The sequence below is a fragment of the Struthio camelus genome, chromosome 7 (genome assembly GCF_040807025.1).
Source record: "Struthio camelus isolate bStrCam1 chromosome 7, bStrCam1.hap1, whole genome shotgun sequence".
In the NCBI taxonomy this organism is placed as follows: domain Eukaryota; kingdom Metazoa; phylum Chordata; class Aves; order Struthioniformes; family Struthionidae; genus Struthio; species Struthio camelus.
The window spans coordinates 28954813-28973887 of NC_090948.1; the positions used below are offsets into that span (position 1 = coordinate 28954813).

Here is a 19075-nt window from a genome sequence, read left to right on the forward strand (position 1 = left end):
ATTTATGTCATATTATATATGACAAATTGTGAAACTAACTCATTTGCTGTTATATAAGCTGTAGGAAATAGAATTTAAAAAGTAGAGAAATACAAGTAGTAAAAATCTTCAATCAGAACAAGGTTTATAGCATTCTCATCTATGACTCTGGCTTGGGGTCACCAGTAGGGGATTCCGGTCAAAAGAAAGCAGAATTTATAGTCAACTAGCAATGATGTATAGATAGGCACTGACCCAATACAAGCATAGGTTCTTCTAGCAGTGAGGGAGGAAGGCCAAATTTATTTTATAAAGTATGGGGTGTGGATATCACTACTGAGCTAATATATCACTGCTGTGGTGGGTTTGTCTACTATTTAGGGATAAAGAGTCTTGCAGAATGCCAATAGGAGATCTGTGCTAAATCAGAAGCGTTCTTTATGAAGACCTCCGGTGCCCAGAACAGGCAGAGATAGTGCGCTACTGCATCTTATTTTGATGACTGTTAAAACCCTTGCTTGTCTAACTGAATCTCTCTTCCACTTTCAAAAAAGATAATACCTTGAATGGCCACTATTTGATTTTCAAAAGGGCTCAGCACAGCATAGCTCCATTCATCACTCCAGTGTATGATCCTACAGTCATACTGAAATGCAACACACTGCTTGATTTCTTGGCTATTTTGGGCAGTGATGGTACTTATTTTCTTTAACAAACAACTAGCCATCAAAATTACAAGAAGATTAAAAATATGAAAGTCTTCAACTTTCAAAATGAAAACAACACAAATAAGTATTGAGAAATAATTTTGTTGAGAGATCTCTTAGGTAGGGAGATTATGACACTTCTTCCCAATCAAAACAGTGAAGGTTAACTAAAATATTAGGGGAGGGTCTGGAGGCTGTAACTCCTGTGTCCCATCCCTAGCTGTATCTGAGCAGGAAATTCCCTACTAAAGGGGCAGCACCTAATAAGACCACTGTATATCCACACTATTACAAAAGGAGACTTCCCCTTGCTCTTGCAAAAAAAATAAATAAATAAAAATAAAGTGAAGTTAAGAATCAATTGGCTGAGCAGTAAAAGGGGAGGTGCACTGCATCCTCACACTTGGACCCAATGAGAAGATTAATAACAGATCTTTGCAATGATCACCACTTAATGCCTCATTTGGGGAGATATATTTGGAATATCTCCTGGTGTATAATCAGTTGCATATATTGCTACATTGTTGTATTTCCTTGAATGGATTCACTTACTCCATGCAACCAAAATGAAGTTAAGACCATTTACCACACAGACAATTTATGTAATGACTAATTTCTACATTTAAGTGATTTAAGATGACTAGGATGAAAGAAACAAAGGTACAGGTTTATTTTAATATGAAATAAACAGCCCAGAGCTATACTCCACACACTTACTTGATTTGTTTAGCATTTTTGTAGCGAATAAAAATTACAATAGGGTAGATGTGGACACTGTGGAGCCGTTCGATGGCATGAGGAGCGATGTCAAGTAGACAATGACAATCCTAATCAAATGTAAAGGCAAAACACTCATTCAGTTAAAGAGCATGAGCACACATACAAATCCCCCACTTCTTTTCCTACTTAAATCACAGCAAGCTAACAGAATTTCACTTCACATTTAGCAATTAGGGCTACTGAGCAATTTATAACCGAAGGATTTACAATGAAAGAAGAAAATAAAAACAGCAAGAAATTCCATTTACAGTATCAAAAATGTGTACTGATAGACATAAAAGTATTTGAAGAGCTAATGAACTGAAAACTCAGACTGAAATAGATGCAATATGTTTTTTTCCCCCCAATTTTAAGTATTCATTTTCATTTTCTCTTTCAAATCTCCTAAGCAAACACAAGTGTTCCTTAAGTGACAGGGCTCAGTATGTGGTTTGACAGAAAACTATAAGCAACGTATAGACTTGAATTAACATTTGTCTCCAGGATCATTATGCTTATGTTCTATATGACTGCACTAAAAGGAATAGTTAAGAAATCTAAGTTCAAAGTACTTTATAGAAAAAAAACTAAGAAAACACTTTCTAACTTCACTTAATAACACTATAAAAGAATATGTACATGTCCAGTTTCTCCACGGCTGAACTTCCATAAAATAATCTTTTAACAGTTAAATCCCAGAATAAGGTACCTGTACCATATCTTGTTTTAATTTATTAAGATGGTGGCCTGGGGAACCATTCCTCTGGGCGACTTTTAAAGGAGAAAAATACTAATATGCTTCCCCCCCTTCCTCCCCCCAACTATGACCATATTTTGGAAATCTTACATAGAACCATACCATAAAATGTGACTCACCTTCTCTGTTATCTCCTTTATTGAAGCTACAGTTGTCACATCAAAGTGTCCACTCCTCCGTTTATAATCTATAAACAGACAATCCTTCACGCCCCGTTCAATAGCTTGTTGCGAAGCTTTCATAACCTCTGTTTCACAGAACAAGAAAGATCTATTGTTCATTCTGACTCCTTAGGTGTAGAATGAGACTTACAGAACAATTTCTACAAATTCAGATTCTTGCTTTTTTCCATGTTTGTGCTACCATTTAGTTCACTTACATAGATGTTATTATCATTTGTTCTAAGTAAGACTGATTGGCATGCTTACCAAGAGGACATCTGCAAAATTTTCCAGGTGATTCTTGGACCAACATGTCTTTCACAGCATCAAGTAATGGTCCTAGAATAAGCACAGGCCTTGGAGAGGTACAGTCCACTTTTTGTACACGCTGATATGCCAGACTTCCAGAATCTAAACACATAGAAAAGTTACTTATGAAAATATAATTCATTTCATCCAGCATTCCTCAAATAACACAGAAGTACTCCAACAGTAATTGTAAAAATAAACCCCTGGTAATGGATAAGGGTCTTCACAAGCATAAGAAACACCCACTAGCCATTATTGCAATTTTCCCCACTTGAAAGCTTGAAATAGATATTTTTCTAGTTGAATTTGGTGACTTCCCCCCCTGCAATCAATCCTCAAAAAAAAAAAAATCATTCCTGTCTTTTCTAAAAAAAGAGAACAAGGCACAGTGTTTGGTTTCTCTGGTTTGGTCTGTTTGGTTCTTTTCAGGAAGTGTTGTAATCCAAGTAAGTGGGGTAATCAGTGTGATTTTTGTAGAATAATAAACAAATATATGAGTGGTACCCAGGATTTCTGTTTAGATTAAGCAACCTGGACTGAAATTGAATAGTTCAAAGGAAGACTGAAACCACAAATCAAATGGCAACCTCCCTGGGGAAATGAAACATTAATGATGATAAATCTAGGAATAAACTACTAAAAACTTGTACTAAAGTACAAGTTCTAATTTGAAACGCGTTGGCGTGTTACTTAATACACTATCTCTGTTTGTTACTAAAAAAAATGTACCAAAGGGGACATAGGTTCATCATTTATATGCAGACCAGCCAGAAAGCTAAATTATTCATAAGGGTCTTGCAGTCACCAAAAAAAAAGGAAGAAAAAAAGGAAAAAAAAAAAAAAAGGGTGGGGGGGAAGAAAAGGAAAGGCAGCCCCTTCCCAAGTAGGACAAAGGAACTTGCCATCCAAGAAAGGGATGGAGTCTGTACTGATTGTATCCAGAGCCAGTAAATCCTTTCCATCTTTGGAACCACTTCGCTTGTGTTTATGCTTTCTTCTGAAGAATGACCTCCGTGCTGCTGCTGACAAAGTCTTAGAGGAACTGTTTTCATCTTTAGCCTCAGACATGCTGTGCCTCCTATAGAATTCCTGATCCATCCTATAGTGAAATGGATTAAGTGATTCATATTTAAATACTTTTTTTTTGATGAACAATGTCATTGCCGATTCTGAAACCCACTGGGAACGCTTGTCGCAAGCCTTAGTAACAATATCATCATCACAGAAAATTAATCAGAAACAAATGTTAACAATAATCAAAGAACAGGCATCTGAAATTTTACTCTATCGTCATTTCTGCAAGAATCTTATAACACAAATCACAACATGACACAGGGGTTGACCATTTTGACAGTTAGGGGGAATTTCTCCAAGGCACAAAAGACAGCATGCATCTAATAGACAGGACAGTCAGCCTTGCACAGAAGATCCCACTGTTTCAATGAAGCTGCATGTTATACTCATTCCTTACAAACTATTTTTGTTAGCAACCGAAAAACATCATACAGCTTTGTTTTAAGCGAACACAAAGATGCTGGCCACACGACACATGTAAAGGGTAGTCAATTTTACTATTCATCTTCTAGTAATGAGCCAATCAATGATGTATATATGTCTGTATGTGTATATTATACTTTCAAACATCCCATGTAATACCATTACTCCCACTATGAGGATGAGTTTGGAGTTATGACCTGCAGAAAAGAATACCAGAAGGAAAGAGAAAGGAAAGCAGAAAAACCTTGAAAAGAATAAAATCTTTTGTCACCTGTGATACCTAATGTGAATTCAATAATTAAAAAAAAATATGTATATTTTCAGTTCCTGCAAACACTTCAACTTGATGAAAGTCCTCTATCAACATTATAAGGTTGTAGTGGGGACATAGTTTTATATTAACACTTCTGTCCACAGACTCAATTGAAGGCATTGACCCTGCCCAAAACCAAACTGAACACCCGGAACACCCTTGGATTAAAGGACGTTTCTGTAAAAAACAAAAAAAAAAACAAAAACCCCCCCCCACACACACACCACTTTGGTTACTGAATCTTCTATCACAACATGGTGCTGTTTACTACAGTAATCTTCTTTAGTGCTTACTTTAGTAGCACTAACAATGACTTGATAGAGCAATATATTTAGTACATTTCTATTAAAATATGCCACCCCTAAAATAACATATCTAAGAACGAATGCCTCTCTGAAAGGATAGGAGTAAACAAGTCTTTTACACTGCACCTCATTAGTCCAACAGTTTTCAAGACTAAGACAAATAATCTCTCACATAGGTCACTCACATATATTTGCTTGGAATCTGTCCTCTTTCCAGCTTCTGAGCATTCTCATCCAGCTGCCAAGCCATCCAGCAACCAAAGTTTCCCTGTGGTAGAGTATCATCAACATACAAAATGTCATCCTTCTTAAAGCTTAAATCCTGTTCCACCTCTGCCAGACGGTCATAAAGTGCTCTGGAAAAAAAGACATAAATGGGCCCTTCAACTGATATTCCATCATCTCAAGGAAAGAGAGTGCATATATATATTTTAGAAAAAAGTAAACAAGTTTGTTTAACGCTCTACATTACAAGAGCTCACAAGTTTACAGTGAAATATGCAGACTTACTGTGTTACAGGTTGAGCACTTGCTGTCAAAGATGTATTAGGATGTATTAGTATATTATACTCACAGCCTTATGCTGTCATTGCCATTCACACTCAAAATACCTGATATAGAATCCATCTCCAGGAAGCTCCTTTATCTTACTGAATTCTTCTATTCTGTATTGAGTCTTTATTTTGATGTTTTCTCCTGGCTTCAACATTTCAAGATAAGCTTCCTCAGCTGTTTTATTTCGCATATCAATGGACCCATACTGCAAAACACAAAACAAATCCTCAAGTGTGATGTTGTATTTTAGCAGGCAATAGAATCAAGCGCGCTTGAAAAATGTGGAAAGTGAGTTTGATTTTCCCACTGGCAGGCTCCATACACAAGTAAATCTTGCCACTTAACACTAATACTGTTTCCACCCTACGATATCAAGTGGGGACAGAGAGGAAGAAGGGAATAGAAAACAAAATACCCAAGTGAACACTGCAGATATGCACTGTGAGAGAGCCTGTGTTTCTTTGGTAAGACTGAAAATGTAAGCTGAGAATTACAGAATTGACACTGAACAGATTTTAATTTTTTTTAGGGAGAGCAAGTGGTCTGAAAAAAAGTAGAAAAGTAGCAAAGTAAAATCTCTGTCTAGATACTAAAGGCACAGAGTCTAGTCTCAATACTCAGAGAGGGCCCATCTCAGTTGTATCTGAAAGGCTCAGACACAAGTATTTATCACCTTAACACTCCTGCCAAATACAGAAATACTCTCATTTCAGATAAAGAAAGCAAAGTCACAAACAAATTACATGTCTTTTCCCCTAAAGTCTCATTAGAATTTCCTGTGACAAAAATCAACATTGTTTGGTTTGCAGTGTCTTTCCTATTCCTGTCTTTCTCACATCCACAGCACCCGGATTCAAGACTCACTATTTAGAACACAAGAGCAGCTGTTTATAAATCCAAGTGCACATACTCACATCCTTCAGATCTGTAGGCAACGTGCACTCTCAGCAGTGGTAGTTCTTCATACGCGGCCACTATCATCCAGCTTTTCACACGTCACAATGAAGGTTATGCATCTTTTTCACTTAATTTTTATGGCAGAAACTCAAAATTCATAGAATATTCCCACTCCAAGACAGCAAGATTCTCTGAACAATTCTCTCTTTATACTGTTCTAGACATTTTGTCAGTATGCTGCAGTTTTATTAAGAACTTACCTCAAGTATCATGTCACCCAACTCCAGTCCGTCAGGTCCTTTTGCTGGGCTATCGTCATCTACATCTGATACAAATATTCCATACAGGTTTCCACCACATATCTGGATCCCAAGATCCACCTGGGATTTTTTAACAATAACAGTTCTAGGTTCAGAGGTTCTTTTGTTCATGTCCCCAGGGCCCCTTTAGACAGGGAGAAATAACACATGCACTACATTTTAAAAAACATATATTAAGAGTATGCATGCAACCAGCCACATGAGCAAAACACACTTGCATAATTATTATTCAAAGGAGGTCACCTACAGACACAGTTTTATAAGACAAACTTCATGTCACTTGCAGATGACTTTACTCAAAACAATCTGGTCTTATACTTTCTTCACTCCTTACAGACTCCCCACATTTCAAAACCAGATTGAAATCATATTTCCATTCTCAGCCCAGTTAATTTGTCAGCTGACTTATTTTAACCAGCCCCAGCCTTCACAGAAGTACGCTTTGGTTTTTTATACACTCCACATTCACCCTGCCAATTTTTCTCTCCTCTAAAGGCAGAAATTTTACTCTACCTTAAGGAATTGCGGGGACTCGTGGTTGGTGTGGTTTGTTTGGATGGAGGCGTCATTGTTCCTTCATCCTGTTCGCTCACAGTATCAATAACGGAATGATTGTCAGGGGTTGCTGCTCCACTGTCTTGAGGGGTGGAATGATTACTGACAGGTTCGAGGCGAGAACTAACAGAGAAACAGAATAAAAGGCTGGTGATTAATGTTTCACCAATGCCAAACATTTTCCATACAGACACAAAGCTGTTAATTTGGCCCAAAAACAAGTATTAGGGTGGGGGCAGGGGGAGACATCCACAATCAAAACAGCATTGCAAATAATGCGAGTTCTCTATAATTCTAAGAAAAAGACAACAAAAATCAATTTTGAAGTGTGATTATGCATCAAAGTGGGATGGATAGTTTCAATAAATCATATGCATTTTCTAATTAGTTTTTGGAAATTCCCGAACTCTAAAAGACTTAAAAACTAGTTGAGGTACTGGAAGCTCCACAGAAGAAGTAGATTTTGGTTTTAGTTCAATGTGTCTGAGGATTACATCCAAAGAGGAAAGAAAAAAGATAGGAAGTGCATCGAGCATTTTTCTTTTGATAAGCACATTATACTCACACGTTACTTTGCTAAGCAGTCACACTTCTTATCAGCAGGAGTTGGCAAACATTATCTGTACAGAGTTATCTACTAACTGCATGGACCAGAGAGTAGTTTTTACAAAGGCTAGCCAGCCTTACCTTGATCGTGAATGATTGCCAAGCTGATACATATGTGGGTTATACTGAGCCAGAATAGTAATGGTGTCGCACTGCTGTCCAATGATCAGTCGAGCCTGCTGCTCTGTGGCATTTCTCAAATTTATTCCGTTAAACTAGGGAAAAAAAAAGAAACCCGCAAACCAGGATTTCAAGTTTTCAAATGCAAATTAGCAAAAAATCATTCTTTCAATCTCTTAATTAGTTTAACTTCTAAATGCTGACTTATTTCCACTGGAGTAAATAGGTGGACGGGAGTGCTGCTGCACAATGATCCCTAGCATTTGATTACTCTTTGGAAGGAATCACTATAATTTTAAAATATATGGTAACCTGATAAAAATTTTAAAAGCCTTTTTGCTGTTGAAAGACATGAGCATTTGAGTTGAGTCATAGTTTTCAAACAGTTTCTAAAAGTTTGTTCACTGGCAATTTTTCCATCATGTCATCCATCAATATCATTGATTAATTACAAGTTGGTTCAGAACACTGATCCAAATAATTTAAGGTTTTAAACAAATTCAGATCCATGATCCATTCAGGTCCATTTTGCACTAACATCCACACACAACATAACAGAAGATTTAACATACACAAGCACAAAGAGATACATTTAAAAAGCAGCTCTGTACTTTATAGAGCCCATCTCCTCAGGATCGCCTAACACTGTAGGCGAAAACTTACTTGTTTTTAAACCAGGTATCTTAGGTACTGATACGGCATTGCAATTACAGCATGAAACTTAGTACAGGCTAGCTGCTTGAGAATTCACTCTCTGTATCACACAGAGTATGCTGCTGTGACTATGTTAAGTACCCAAATTAAAGTTTAAAGCTGAAGTATGTCTATATAAGATGCAATGCAAACCTATCATCAAAAGACATTTTTTGTAATAAAATCTGACAAAAAGCCACAAACAATCACAATTATTGCTTGAACATTACAACATAGAATAACCTTCGTTATTTCTCAAAGCACATCACCTTTTGCAAGATATTCTTTATAGGAAAGCAGTTATGGCTCAGGCCAGCTGGACTGATTCATTAAGTCACAGAAACAGTAAGCAAACAATTACCTCTAGTAACTGATCGCCGTATTCAAGGCCAGCTTGATGGGCAATACTCCCACCTGTTACTTTAGAGACAAATATTCCCCCGTTTTCTCCGCTCACAATGGAAATCCCAAGTGGCTCAGAACCCTTCTGCACTTTAACATGACGTGGCTCTTCCATGTAGGGCCTTTTAGAGGAGAGAGTTGAAACTGATTTGGACATAATTGCACTTGAACCATAACAACGTCAAAGTTACATGCACTACTTTGTCTCACTGAACTGTAATAATGAAACAGGTTTAAACAGTTGCTTAAAAAAATTTACAGTCTCGTGTTGTAAATGCATTCCTTAAATACCATGCAATGTACAGTGGCAGAACTAAATGTATACCAGGTACACAAATGCTTTAAGAAGTTATGATAAATGTGAGCCCATAAATACTATGGTGGTGAAGCTGGTAGGTAAGAAACTTCCAGATCCATATTATATAAAAGTAATTTAACTACTGTATATAATATGTAATTTACAAGCCATATTCTAGAAAGGTACATTACAGTTATAAATGCTGGGAGTCTTTTATTGCCAGGGAAAGGGAACATCATAAATGATAAAGTAGTAAACCAAAGAACAACAATACACAATATCAGATTTCATATTTGTATGCAGGGGAACATAAATTAGTAATGAAAATTAAGCAGTAGCAAACTCAAGCCATTAAGACAGCAGTTTGCATGGTAGCATTACAATTACCATGCAAATTCTTCTCAGAGAAATTATCCGAATGTGTAAAATAGCACAAAGTGCGCAATACTGCTTGAGAAGGACAACCTTATATCAGGCCAACCTCAAACTCCTTAGTGATGAGAACCTAGGCCTAGGAGCCACAGGGATTCTCAGAAAAGACCTATTACGGAACAGATATCTGAAAGATGCAGAAGATTGGAGAAGAAAAGAACACTTAAAAAGACACACAGTAATAACACACACTAGTAAGTATAGCAACAGAATGGATTATACAGGAGAAAAAAAAAAACGAACAGATCCATTCTCTCCACCACCCCCAAGATGTCTTCATTTTGCAGTACTTGTCATTCATGTGATTGTTTCCTTCTGAGTAAAATGGTATAACAAAAATCAGGCAAGACCAATAAGCTTCTCAATCTCTTCCAAAGAGAACGCCACTCTACGCTTCACCAGACAGGCAAACTTCAACCACGACATGCCTCCTATTGTTTTAAGATTATAACTTCCTTAAGATGATTGTACAGTTGGGATGTACCCATCTGTACAAACAGGGGTAGTCCCTTCAGGGCATGTGTAAACAAACACTAGCCTCCTGAAAAGTGTTGGTTACTTATTACTATGACCTCCGTGTCTACACAGAGAAAGGCAACACCAGACGTTCACAGCTGAGCTAGCTCTGAATGAAACAACTCGGGTGCCAGACACAGCGCAACTAGGGCACATCACTCACCTCTGCAGGTCACATTTGTACTTCTGGTACAGCAGTTCAACAGCACTGTACTGCTTTGCTGTGCATTAATTTGAGTGCATTATTTCCTAACACGTCACTATACTATATAGATACGCTCAAAGTTGTGTAGACTGTTTATACTATTTTAATCATGCTGTTTAAACAGAGACCAGATACATTAACTGGACTTCAGTTACTAATGTTAGCCAGGCTGGTGAAGGACTAAGCACAGGCTGTCTCTGGAAAGAGGAGGACTGGGAGGGGTTGAGGGAATAAAAACACAAAACAAAACAAGAAGGGGGCATAATTTCAGAAATGATGTTTATTGTTGCAGTCTCTGAAGGTCACAATTGATAGCCTTCTGTAGTAGGGGCCTAATACTTTTCCAAGTTTTTAACGCACAGAAGAACTGTCTAATGCATGAATACAATTTGGAACCTAATAACTTTAGATCATCAGTATTAAAGGTAATTCCCTCACAGCTTGTCTGTCTAGGAAATGAAGACAACAGCTGTGTTAACGACAGCATCGGATTAAAATCACTGCCTTTGTAAAGGTTACATACTAAACATTTCTCACTATCAGCAAACTTAAACCAATGCTCACATTTTTTGTATGTAGCATTATATTAACCGAGCTGTGCTAACTTCTAGAAAACAGTTATGAGCATATATTTATAAAAATGTATTTTCTACTTTTTTCGAGCTTGTAAACCACAGCATTAAAGGTGAAGCTCATCTTTCTTAACATCACAATGTGATTACACGTTATGTGGCAAAATAACATTTATTAAACCATTTTACCTCATAAAAAACTAAACTTACATTCTTATGATCTTACTTTATTGTACTTTCTGCTTTCTAACCATCTACCACATGCAATTTTTTTTTGTTACTTTTGGAATGGAAGAGTAAGAATTAAGCCAATACAAACTGCATAGGATTGTATCTTGGAATGCTAGTAAACTCAAAATTACAGATAGTTAGTAATGCCTGTGGTAGAGAGTCAATAATAAAGTAAAATAGAATGATAACATTTGAAAAAGTATCTTACTTGGTAAGAATTGTTATTAAAATCAAGTGAAGAGCCCTCTTCTACAACATTCAGACTGTCTACCAGAATCACTAGCACTGATTAGAAAAAAAATTTAATTGGTCAGATTTTTTTGATTTTCATTTAAATTACTTTTCTTAAAAAAAAAATCAACAGAATGAACAGCAACACCAATTTGTCGTCTGTATTATATTATCTGGGAAAAGGCCAAGTGAGTTACCCGTATCTTGTGGGGAAAAGGAGGAATAGACAGACCAAATAACCATTTAAAATGCTATACAAGCATCTATTAAGAACATCTTAGAACACTACAATACGCTTAATTTAGGCACTTTCCTGCTCACTTTTCTATTTTAAAAAGTGTGGTTTTTTTTTTCTTTTAAACTTGTAATCATATTCTTCAAGTGATCACACATGTGTAAACAAGAGCAAAAGGACTGAGATCTCACCAAACATCAATCTTCTGGCCATCACTAACAGAAATTTTGTTATTTTCCAAAAATGAGCAAATATATCTCATGCTTAGGTGTGTCAAAAAACTATTTTTTCTAGTACAATGTTTCACATCTTTAGTCATGTGAAAGAGGAAAAATTCTGACTTTGTATGCACACTTTAGAGATACATTTATATGACAACACATAAATTGAGTACATGCAGTACAAGAGTCACACTACAGTAAAAAGATTGAAAGCCCACAAAGAACTCTTTACTTTACTTTTCACAGTAACATTGGGGTCTGTACGCAATATACACTTAATGTCACTGTAATAAGTTCGTTACCAATTGTTTAAACAAAAGTTTCACATAACATTTTATGAATAAGCAAACTTAGAATACAGAATATCCTTATTACTTTGTCATTCACATTTTTATGGTCAGATCTTCAGAACACTAAGTCCTTTTACATAAATTAGGCAATACAAAGGGGTTTTGAAGTCCACATAAACGTAATTACTCCAGTACATCATTGTTCCTTTACACTACTGGAATGGCATGTGGCATTACAGTAAACAAAAGCCTGATTCAGATTCTGTGTCTAACTCAAGTTCATGCAACTGTTTCACATGTTTAGTCTAGCCAGATTATGATAAAACAAAATCAAATACCCAAGACTGATACCACAAGCAATATGATCTTGAAAATCTGCATCATGAGATATAGAAAGTCAATAAAACCCCAAGCTAATGATCAAAAAGGGAAAAAAACCACCATAATCTGCAAACATCTACATATGTACTTAATGTCATAGCTAGTAGTGGTCCCAGTACAGCCAAAGGGATCACTCACAGTCGAAAAGTTGGGTCTATACGTATGCACACATTCCTACACAGTTACGCTCTCATTTTTTTCATATTCGCTGGCTAAATTGAATCAAGGCACAATGGTTACAGCAGGTACTCTACAATACTAAGGCAGTTGATCATTGTCTACCAGAAGTTAACACATCATCTTTTCACTTGGTTCTCCAGAGTAAAAAACAAGCCTAACAGAAATAAGGATCTGAGGTAGCTCAGTCAAAGGGAAGCATTCCAATTTAGACTGCTTGTATTTGCTGTAGCTATTAATATAATGGGAAAAAATAAAATCCCTTTGAAATTCCTTAACTTTCTAAACTCAAAACTCTGCTTGTAGGTTCTGAAGGGAAAAAAGATTCAAAATTTTTACACATTTTGTAAAAAAATAAAAAAATTGAGAAATTGGATCTGAGACGCATCTCTGTTCCTACATATTTGTCACTGAAATCAACTGCTCACATTCCTTCAGTCCCATAAACAATTATACAAGATTTTATCAGATAAATTTGCATTAAAGAGTGCAGGGACCTTACCTATCTTTTCTACGTTCTCCAGCAGATACTGGGCTAATAGAAATCCTAGGTAATGTGGAAAGGGAGTTCTGAGATTGGCTGCTGGCGAAGGAAGACGTTTCCAAGTTAAGTGGTGACTGCGGAGGAGTTACCAAGCTGGGACTGCTACATTCGGAGTGTGACAAGGAGCCTAGGAAAAAAAAAAAAATCAACAATTAGAGTCAGTTGCTAGCATCACGTAGCTCTTACAGTTTGGAGAACTAGAGATACATATTGAAAGACGCAAAACATCTGAAATGCAAAAAACCACCACTCACTCACTAACGATGCCTTTTAGTTTGCCACTGTGTAGGGACCAGCCTCCTAACTTAGGTAACTAAATTTAGACAGCACAAACTTTTTGTCATTAAGGTCTACATATGAAGTCTGTCCACCACAAGTGCGCATACAAATACTGCTATTCTCAACAAGGACAGCAGGTTACAGACTAGCTATCACCATGTGCGTGTCTGAAAACAACTACAGCAATGCAAAGCTAAGGAAAAATAATGAAAAATAGGAAAGCATTAAAATAAAGATTTCATATGCATGTTTAATGTCAAATAATATTTATGTACAGCCCTTCCCTTTGGGTACAGGATGCTTTACCAAACATTCGAAAACACCAGCAAAACCCCAGCATGAATTATACACAGAGACAGGGAAGTAGGGCAATTTTAAACAAGCTTGACTTGACTGTGTCTGCATCTCTTTCCCATTTGTGCCCTCCCCGAGCGTTCCGCCAAACAAGTTCCCTGATAGAAACGTTCAGTTGTTTCCTCCCTCTGAAACTACAGAAAATAAATTTCAAGTTTCTACTTACAAGTGAAACTCAGTCATAAGAATTACATTTGCTCAGTTAAGGGAATCACTCCACATAACCTCCTAAGACTAGAGAATATTCAAATAACGACAGTGAAGAACTGCCATTTACTGTAATCAAATTCTGAGTTATACAAATCTTTAGCACTTCTACTGTTATAGTGAACAAACAAAATATTTTCATTGCATTTCAAAACATAATTTACAATCCATAATATAATAATATGCAAAATAATATCCTGTTAGAGAATTAAAAAAAATAATAATAATGCAGGCCATTTCACTGTTAAACATTTAAGTTATCATTCCAGAAGAAACTAGAACTGTAAAACACACAACAACGCTTACCCTCTTTTTTGTGCAATTTTTCTGGTGTGCCATGTCCTAGAATCAACTGACAAAAAAATCAACTTTCATTAGAAAGTTTTTCTTCACCTTTTTGTGGGAAAATGCAAGTTTTCTAACCTTCATAAAGTTGTCACATTCTTAGGACTTTGGTGCAATTTGACTAATCAACCCCGACAGCTTTGGGCTGGCAATACTAAAAACAACTAAAATGCATTATAAAATGATTTACCTCTGTCAGAGCCCATGATGGACCTTGGATATCTTGGTGTTAAAGGGATCTTAATTCGTTCTGTCCTGTACTGCAAATTACTCGAAGAACCTATTTTACAAGATGATGTAACAATTTGGCAAATGTAAGAGCAACTACAATGAATAAAAAATACATTTAGACTCTACTTTAATGATCGTTAAAGGGGCTCTGCATTTGTGCGGAAGCCTTTATAATTGGCCTTGTAAGTATCGTGCATGACATTACTAGTACATTGCCTTGTTTAAATACTCAATACAAACACATCACAATACTGCTATATATAGTGCATATGCCCATATGCATTGTTCATTCTTGCATCAAAAACTAAGAGCATTTTCTTTTTTAAATCAAATGCAGCTTAATATGAACTCTGAGCGAGAACCTAATACCCGAAGTTATTAAGCATCCACGCGATTTTGTGAAAGTGATTACAAATATTCTGATTACATCCCACTTGGAAGGGCAAGATATAAGAAGTTTTGAAAGTGTCAAAAATACACCATTTTTGTTATGGTTACAAAGTTGCCATGCTACATTAAGATATAACGGCCAATCACTGATGGATCACAGGAAAGTATACACACAAAAGTAATACATAATTTAAAGAGAAGGAAGTTCTACAATGTTAAAATCTCATTGCTACAAAGCACGTATTTGTTTTGGTATTACAAGGATGGGTATAAACAATCTTACATGTCAATTAAGTAAAAATAAGTGCAACTTTTATCTTCCAACAATACAATTTACATCAGGCCATTAGTCACTCCATATTCTTTGTCCTGGGGGTGCCCTGCTCCTCTCTTCCTACCTCCATCTCAACAACCTTCAGAAAGGCCCATCTTTACGATGGTACTTTCAACAGCGCAGCAGGTAGTGAAAGGAGAATTTTGCATCACTCACACTCAGCATTTCAAATAGACTAAAGAGTGAATTAAACTTGGCTACTCCCAAGCAAAATCTTTTGCCATAAAGCCAGAAAAAATATAAAGCAAAGAAACTCAAGCCTTTTAGACTCTGCTACTATGTATGTACACAAGGAATTCTCCATTTATGATTTGTCTCCAATACACAGGAGTCGCGACAGAATCAGAAAAGCTAGTTACCAAGCCTTGCACTGGATGGTAATGAATTTGAGCCATGAGACGCTCGTGTACGTGAATTCTCAGAATATTCACTGGAGTGCTTATGACTTAGGTCCAGACTCAGGCGACCTTGATGCTGGGCACTACATCAAAGCAAAGGAGTTGGCAATAGTTAGAACTCAGCAACGCATCACACCAAATAGTAAAATGGCAAAAAAAAAAAAAAAAAAAAAAACCAGTGTTAGTTATCCTTGAGTTACTGAATAGAACAAATGCTCCCCTCCTTCCCATTTCCTAATCATCCCATTGTTTTATGAAATAAGAGAAGTCCGGGGAAGGAAAGTGCTTTTATAAACTGGGGAAAAGTTTCAATTGTTTTGGCAAAGCAAAAACTCATTAAAATTAGTTCATTACAAAATCCGACTACACTAGCCAGTGTAATAGGAGGGAAACCCAACCCATCAATTACCTAAAGACATGAAAGCAACTGGCACACAATATCAATGTAATAACAGTATTGAAAACCCTGGGTCAAAACAGCGCACACAGAGCAGTGTTCTACTGCGCACTGGATAAGCTAACAGAAGCAATTTCACCTTAACTCTTTGTAAACAAAAATCTAAGGTGATATAAAGTTCAAGACACCTGGGATGCAGATGCTGATGGCATATTTGGCTGGCAACTGATGGGCAATTGTTGGTGTGAACTCTATGGCTCCAAGCAGTATAGACCGGATTCCTCATGACAGCAGTTACTGCAGGGCATGGTGCTAAGCTTCTTGGTACAGTACCTGTTTAAAGGTGATAAAACCATATTCTTAGCAACATTATTAGCATAAATGCAAGTTACAGAATGTAAAAATGTTCCCACAAATTTATTATTACAATATATTTGCATGTATGTACATGTATCTAAATACAAACTAGCAGCATACAGATAAATACACTATTAATGTTATTAAACACCAGTTCAACAGTATATGCACATTTAAAAGCTGGATTATAATTCTATAATGACTCAGTAATAACATGAATAACTTGGACTACAAAAAAAATGAAGTTGTTCACAGTATATCATCAGAGAGCTTAAAAAGCAATGGTAGCTAGAAGATTTTCTCTGCCTTTTAGTATCAGCAACAATTCATTTCTGAACTGTAAGCTGGAACGCACATTTTTATTTGCTATTTGAACCAACTGCAGCTAAAACCATTCTTGTCCTTCTGTTGGCTCAAAGACTCATACTTTTGGCATGTCCTAAAGCTTTAAATTATAATATAATCATGTTTATTTAAAAAAACTTTTCATTCAAGCTTCTCATTTAGGTACATTCGTCCTTCAGTACTCTAAAGTCTGCTTGACAATTTCCTCTTAAATAAATTGCATACAATAGCAAAAATGTGTTCACATTTTGAGACATGCAAGGATATCATCTAAAAAGTATGGCTTGCTTAGATTATTACACATTCAAGAGTTAAAAAGAAATAAAATAAAATTTCCAAAATTTCCGGCCACTTCTTAGGAGGAAATAGTAACTTCTAATACTTCTACTATCACTAAATGAGAGAGAGAAAGCATGTGCTAAATAAATAAATGAAAAGAGCAAAAGCTGTATTTGCACTGAAGTGCAGTGAAAAGCCTGATCATTGTGATTTGAGCTAGCCTTGACCATGTCTTTGTATTCTGTAAGCTGAATGAGATAACAGGATTTGGTGCTACCTGTTCTTCCAGATACACGAGTCATTACTCCCTTCACAGTCTCCAATAAGAAGAAAGGCTTCCATAATCTCTAAAAGCTGTGGCAGTTTGAGTCTTTCTGTAGAACTGAGGATCAATTCATAAAAATCAACATTGTCTTGATTTAAAAACCACGTTCTCTAAGCAACTGCTGAAGGTAACGATGCTAAAGACCGAACAATCTATTTGGCAACAAGTTTACCAGGTCTAAATCAAATGCATCTTAACCAGTTCAAAATATTTAGCACATAACACTAATTAGTTCCTGAGGCATTCCATTATTCTGTGCAACATGAAATCTGTTGACGAAAACTTCAGTACCATTGGCAACTGTCTGATCAACTGAGACAATAGGCTAACTTCTTTGTTTCACCCAATTACATTGATTTCTGTGTGAGCTACTTGGGATTCTCCTCTTCAACAGCTTCAAATCTCAAGCATGCTGGTATTCAATCTTTAATTTAGGTGGACTAAGATCACAACCAAGTTGCATACTAAAGATACTCAAGGTATTTCATCTCCAGTGGGTAGTACTTACCATGCTGCGCTTTCTAAGCATTAGATCTTTCCCTGAAAGTATTTCCGAAGTAGAGCATCTAAAACCTGGTATGCTTCCACTTACTGTTCACTTCCAGAAACACTGCAAGTATTATTTGTCTCCCTAATACATAGGCTACACCACTTTGTTCACCACTCACAAAAGACACTCAAGTTTCTGCACAAAGGAAGTTTCTGATGAAGCAAAAATTCTTCAGCCAGGTTCCTTGACAGTTCTTCCACAGGTTTTATTTCCTTGTAGGACAGCACCAGCCCAGAATCTGAACAGATATTTTACAACAGACCATGGAAATAAAATGTTTGCATCATCTTTGTTCTGACCAATCCCTGACATGGACAGATTCCTTCAGATACTCCTAGCAAGTAAACACAGTATCTTACCCAATTCCAGGGTAGACATCCAGAACATAATAGTCGAGCTCAACTTTCTTGATGAAGAAATAAATTAGGGGAATTTATACTTGATATTGACAGTTTACATCAGAAATATTTCTGACTTGAGCAAAGGGAACCACACTGACACTCCAAATCCTGTCATCCAAATCACTATCACTCACCTGCTGACATACCTCCAGCATATACGGAGGAAGGCATAAAGCCATCGCTGTGCCTGGTGGAACGTTTTGGTGAATATGGGGCCCATTCCTGTAGGTCTGGAGACAGATGCTCTTCGCTTGCTGGAGTATACTTCTGCACCTAAAAAAACAGAAATTTGGTTATAGACAGTTGGAAATTCAGAGGGAAAAAATAACCCAAACTCACAAGGTGGTAAGCAGCTTCAAATTGTCTGCTATCTACGGCTGTATTTTTCTACCTACTACACAAGGACAAAAACGCGTTTAAATTTAATCTATCAACTCATACCGCAGTGTATTCACACAATTTAAAAAAAACAAAAACAAAAAAAAAATCAAAAAACAAAAACACAGCGCCACTAGATATGGCTACAAGCTCAGCTACACTGTGTAGTCTATATACATATTTTTAATATTATAAACACTACTATATTAATGAACACACGTAGACCAGAAACTACTC

At 36.5% G+C, this 19075-nt stretch overlaps 1 protein-coding gene across 4 annotated transcripts in view; it reads right to left on the bottom strand.

The window, feature by feature from the left end:
* DLG5 (discs large MAGUK scaffold protein 5) overlaps positions 1 to 19075 on the bottom strand; it is a 119111-nt gene that overhangs the window by 3967 nt on the left and 96069 nt on the right. For 3 of the 4 annotated variants that reach the window (XM_068950519.1, XM_068950518.1, XM_009688011.2), the window contains exons 17-31: positions 18595 to 18733; positions 16392 to 16536; positions 15768 to 15889; positions 14644 to 14733; positions 13227 to 13395; positions 8895 to 9057; positions 7802 to 7935; positions 7073 to 7237; positions 6500 to 6683; positions 5399 to 5547; positions 4973 to 5143; positions 3575 to 3771; positions 2631 to 2774; positions 2322 to 2449; positions 1404 to 1513 (exon numbers count right to left, since the gene is read on the bottom strand). In XM_068950519.1, coding sequence (XP_068806620.1) covers positions 1404 to 1513; positions 2322 to 2449; positions 2631 to 2774; positions 3575 to 3771; positions 4973 to 5143; positions 5399 to 5547; positions 6500 to 6683; positions 7073 to 7237; positions 7802 to 7935; positions 8895 to 9057; positions 13227 to 13395; positions 14644 to 14733; positions 15768 to 15889; positions 16392 to 16536; positions 18595 to 18733 — 2210 coding nt within the window. The remainder of the gene's footprint in view (positions 1 to 1403; positions 1514 to 2321; positions 2450 to 2630; positions 2775 to 3574; positions 3772 to 4972; positions 5144 to 5398; positions 5548 to 6499; positions 6684 to 7072; positions 7238 to 7801; positions 7936 to 8894; positions 9058 to 13226; positions 13396 to 14643; positions 14734 to 15767; positions 15890 to 16391; positions 16537 to 18594; positions 18734 to 19075) is intronic. The other variant, XM_068950517.1, reaches the window with a different exon arrangement.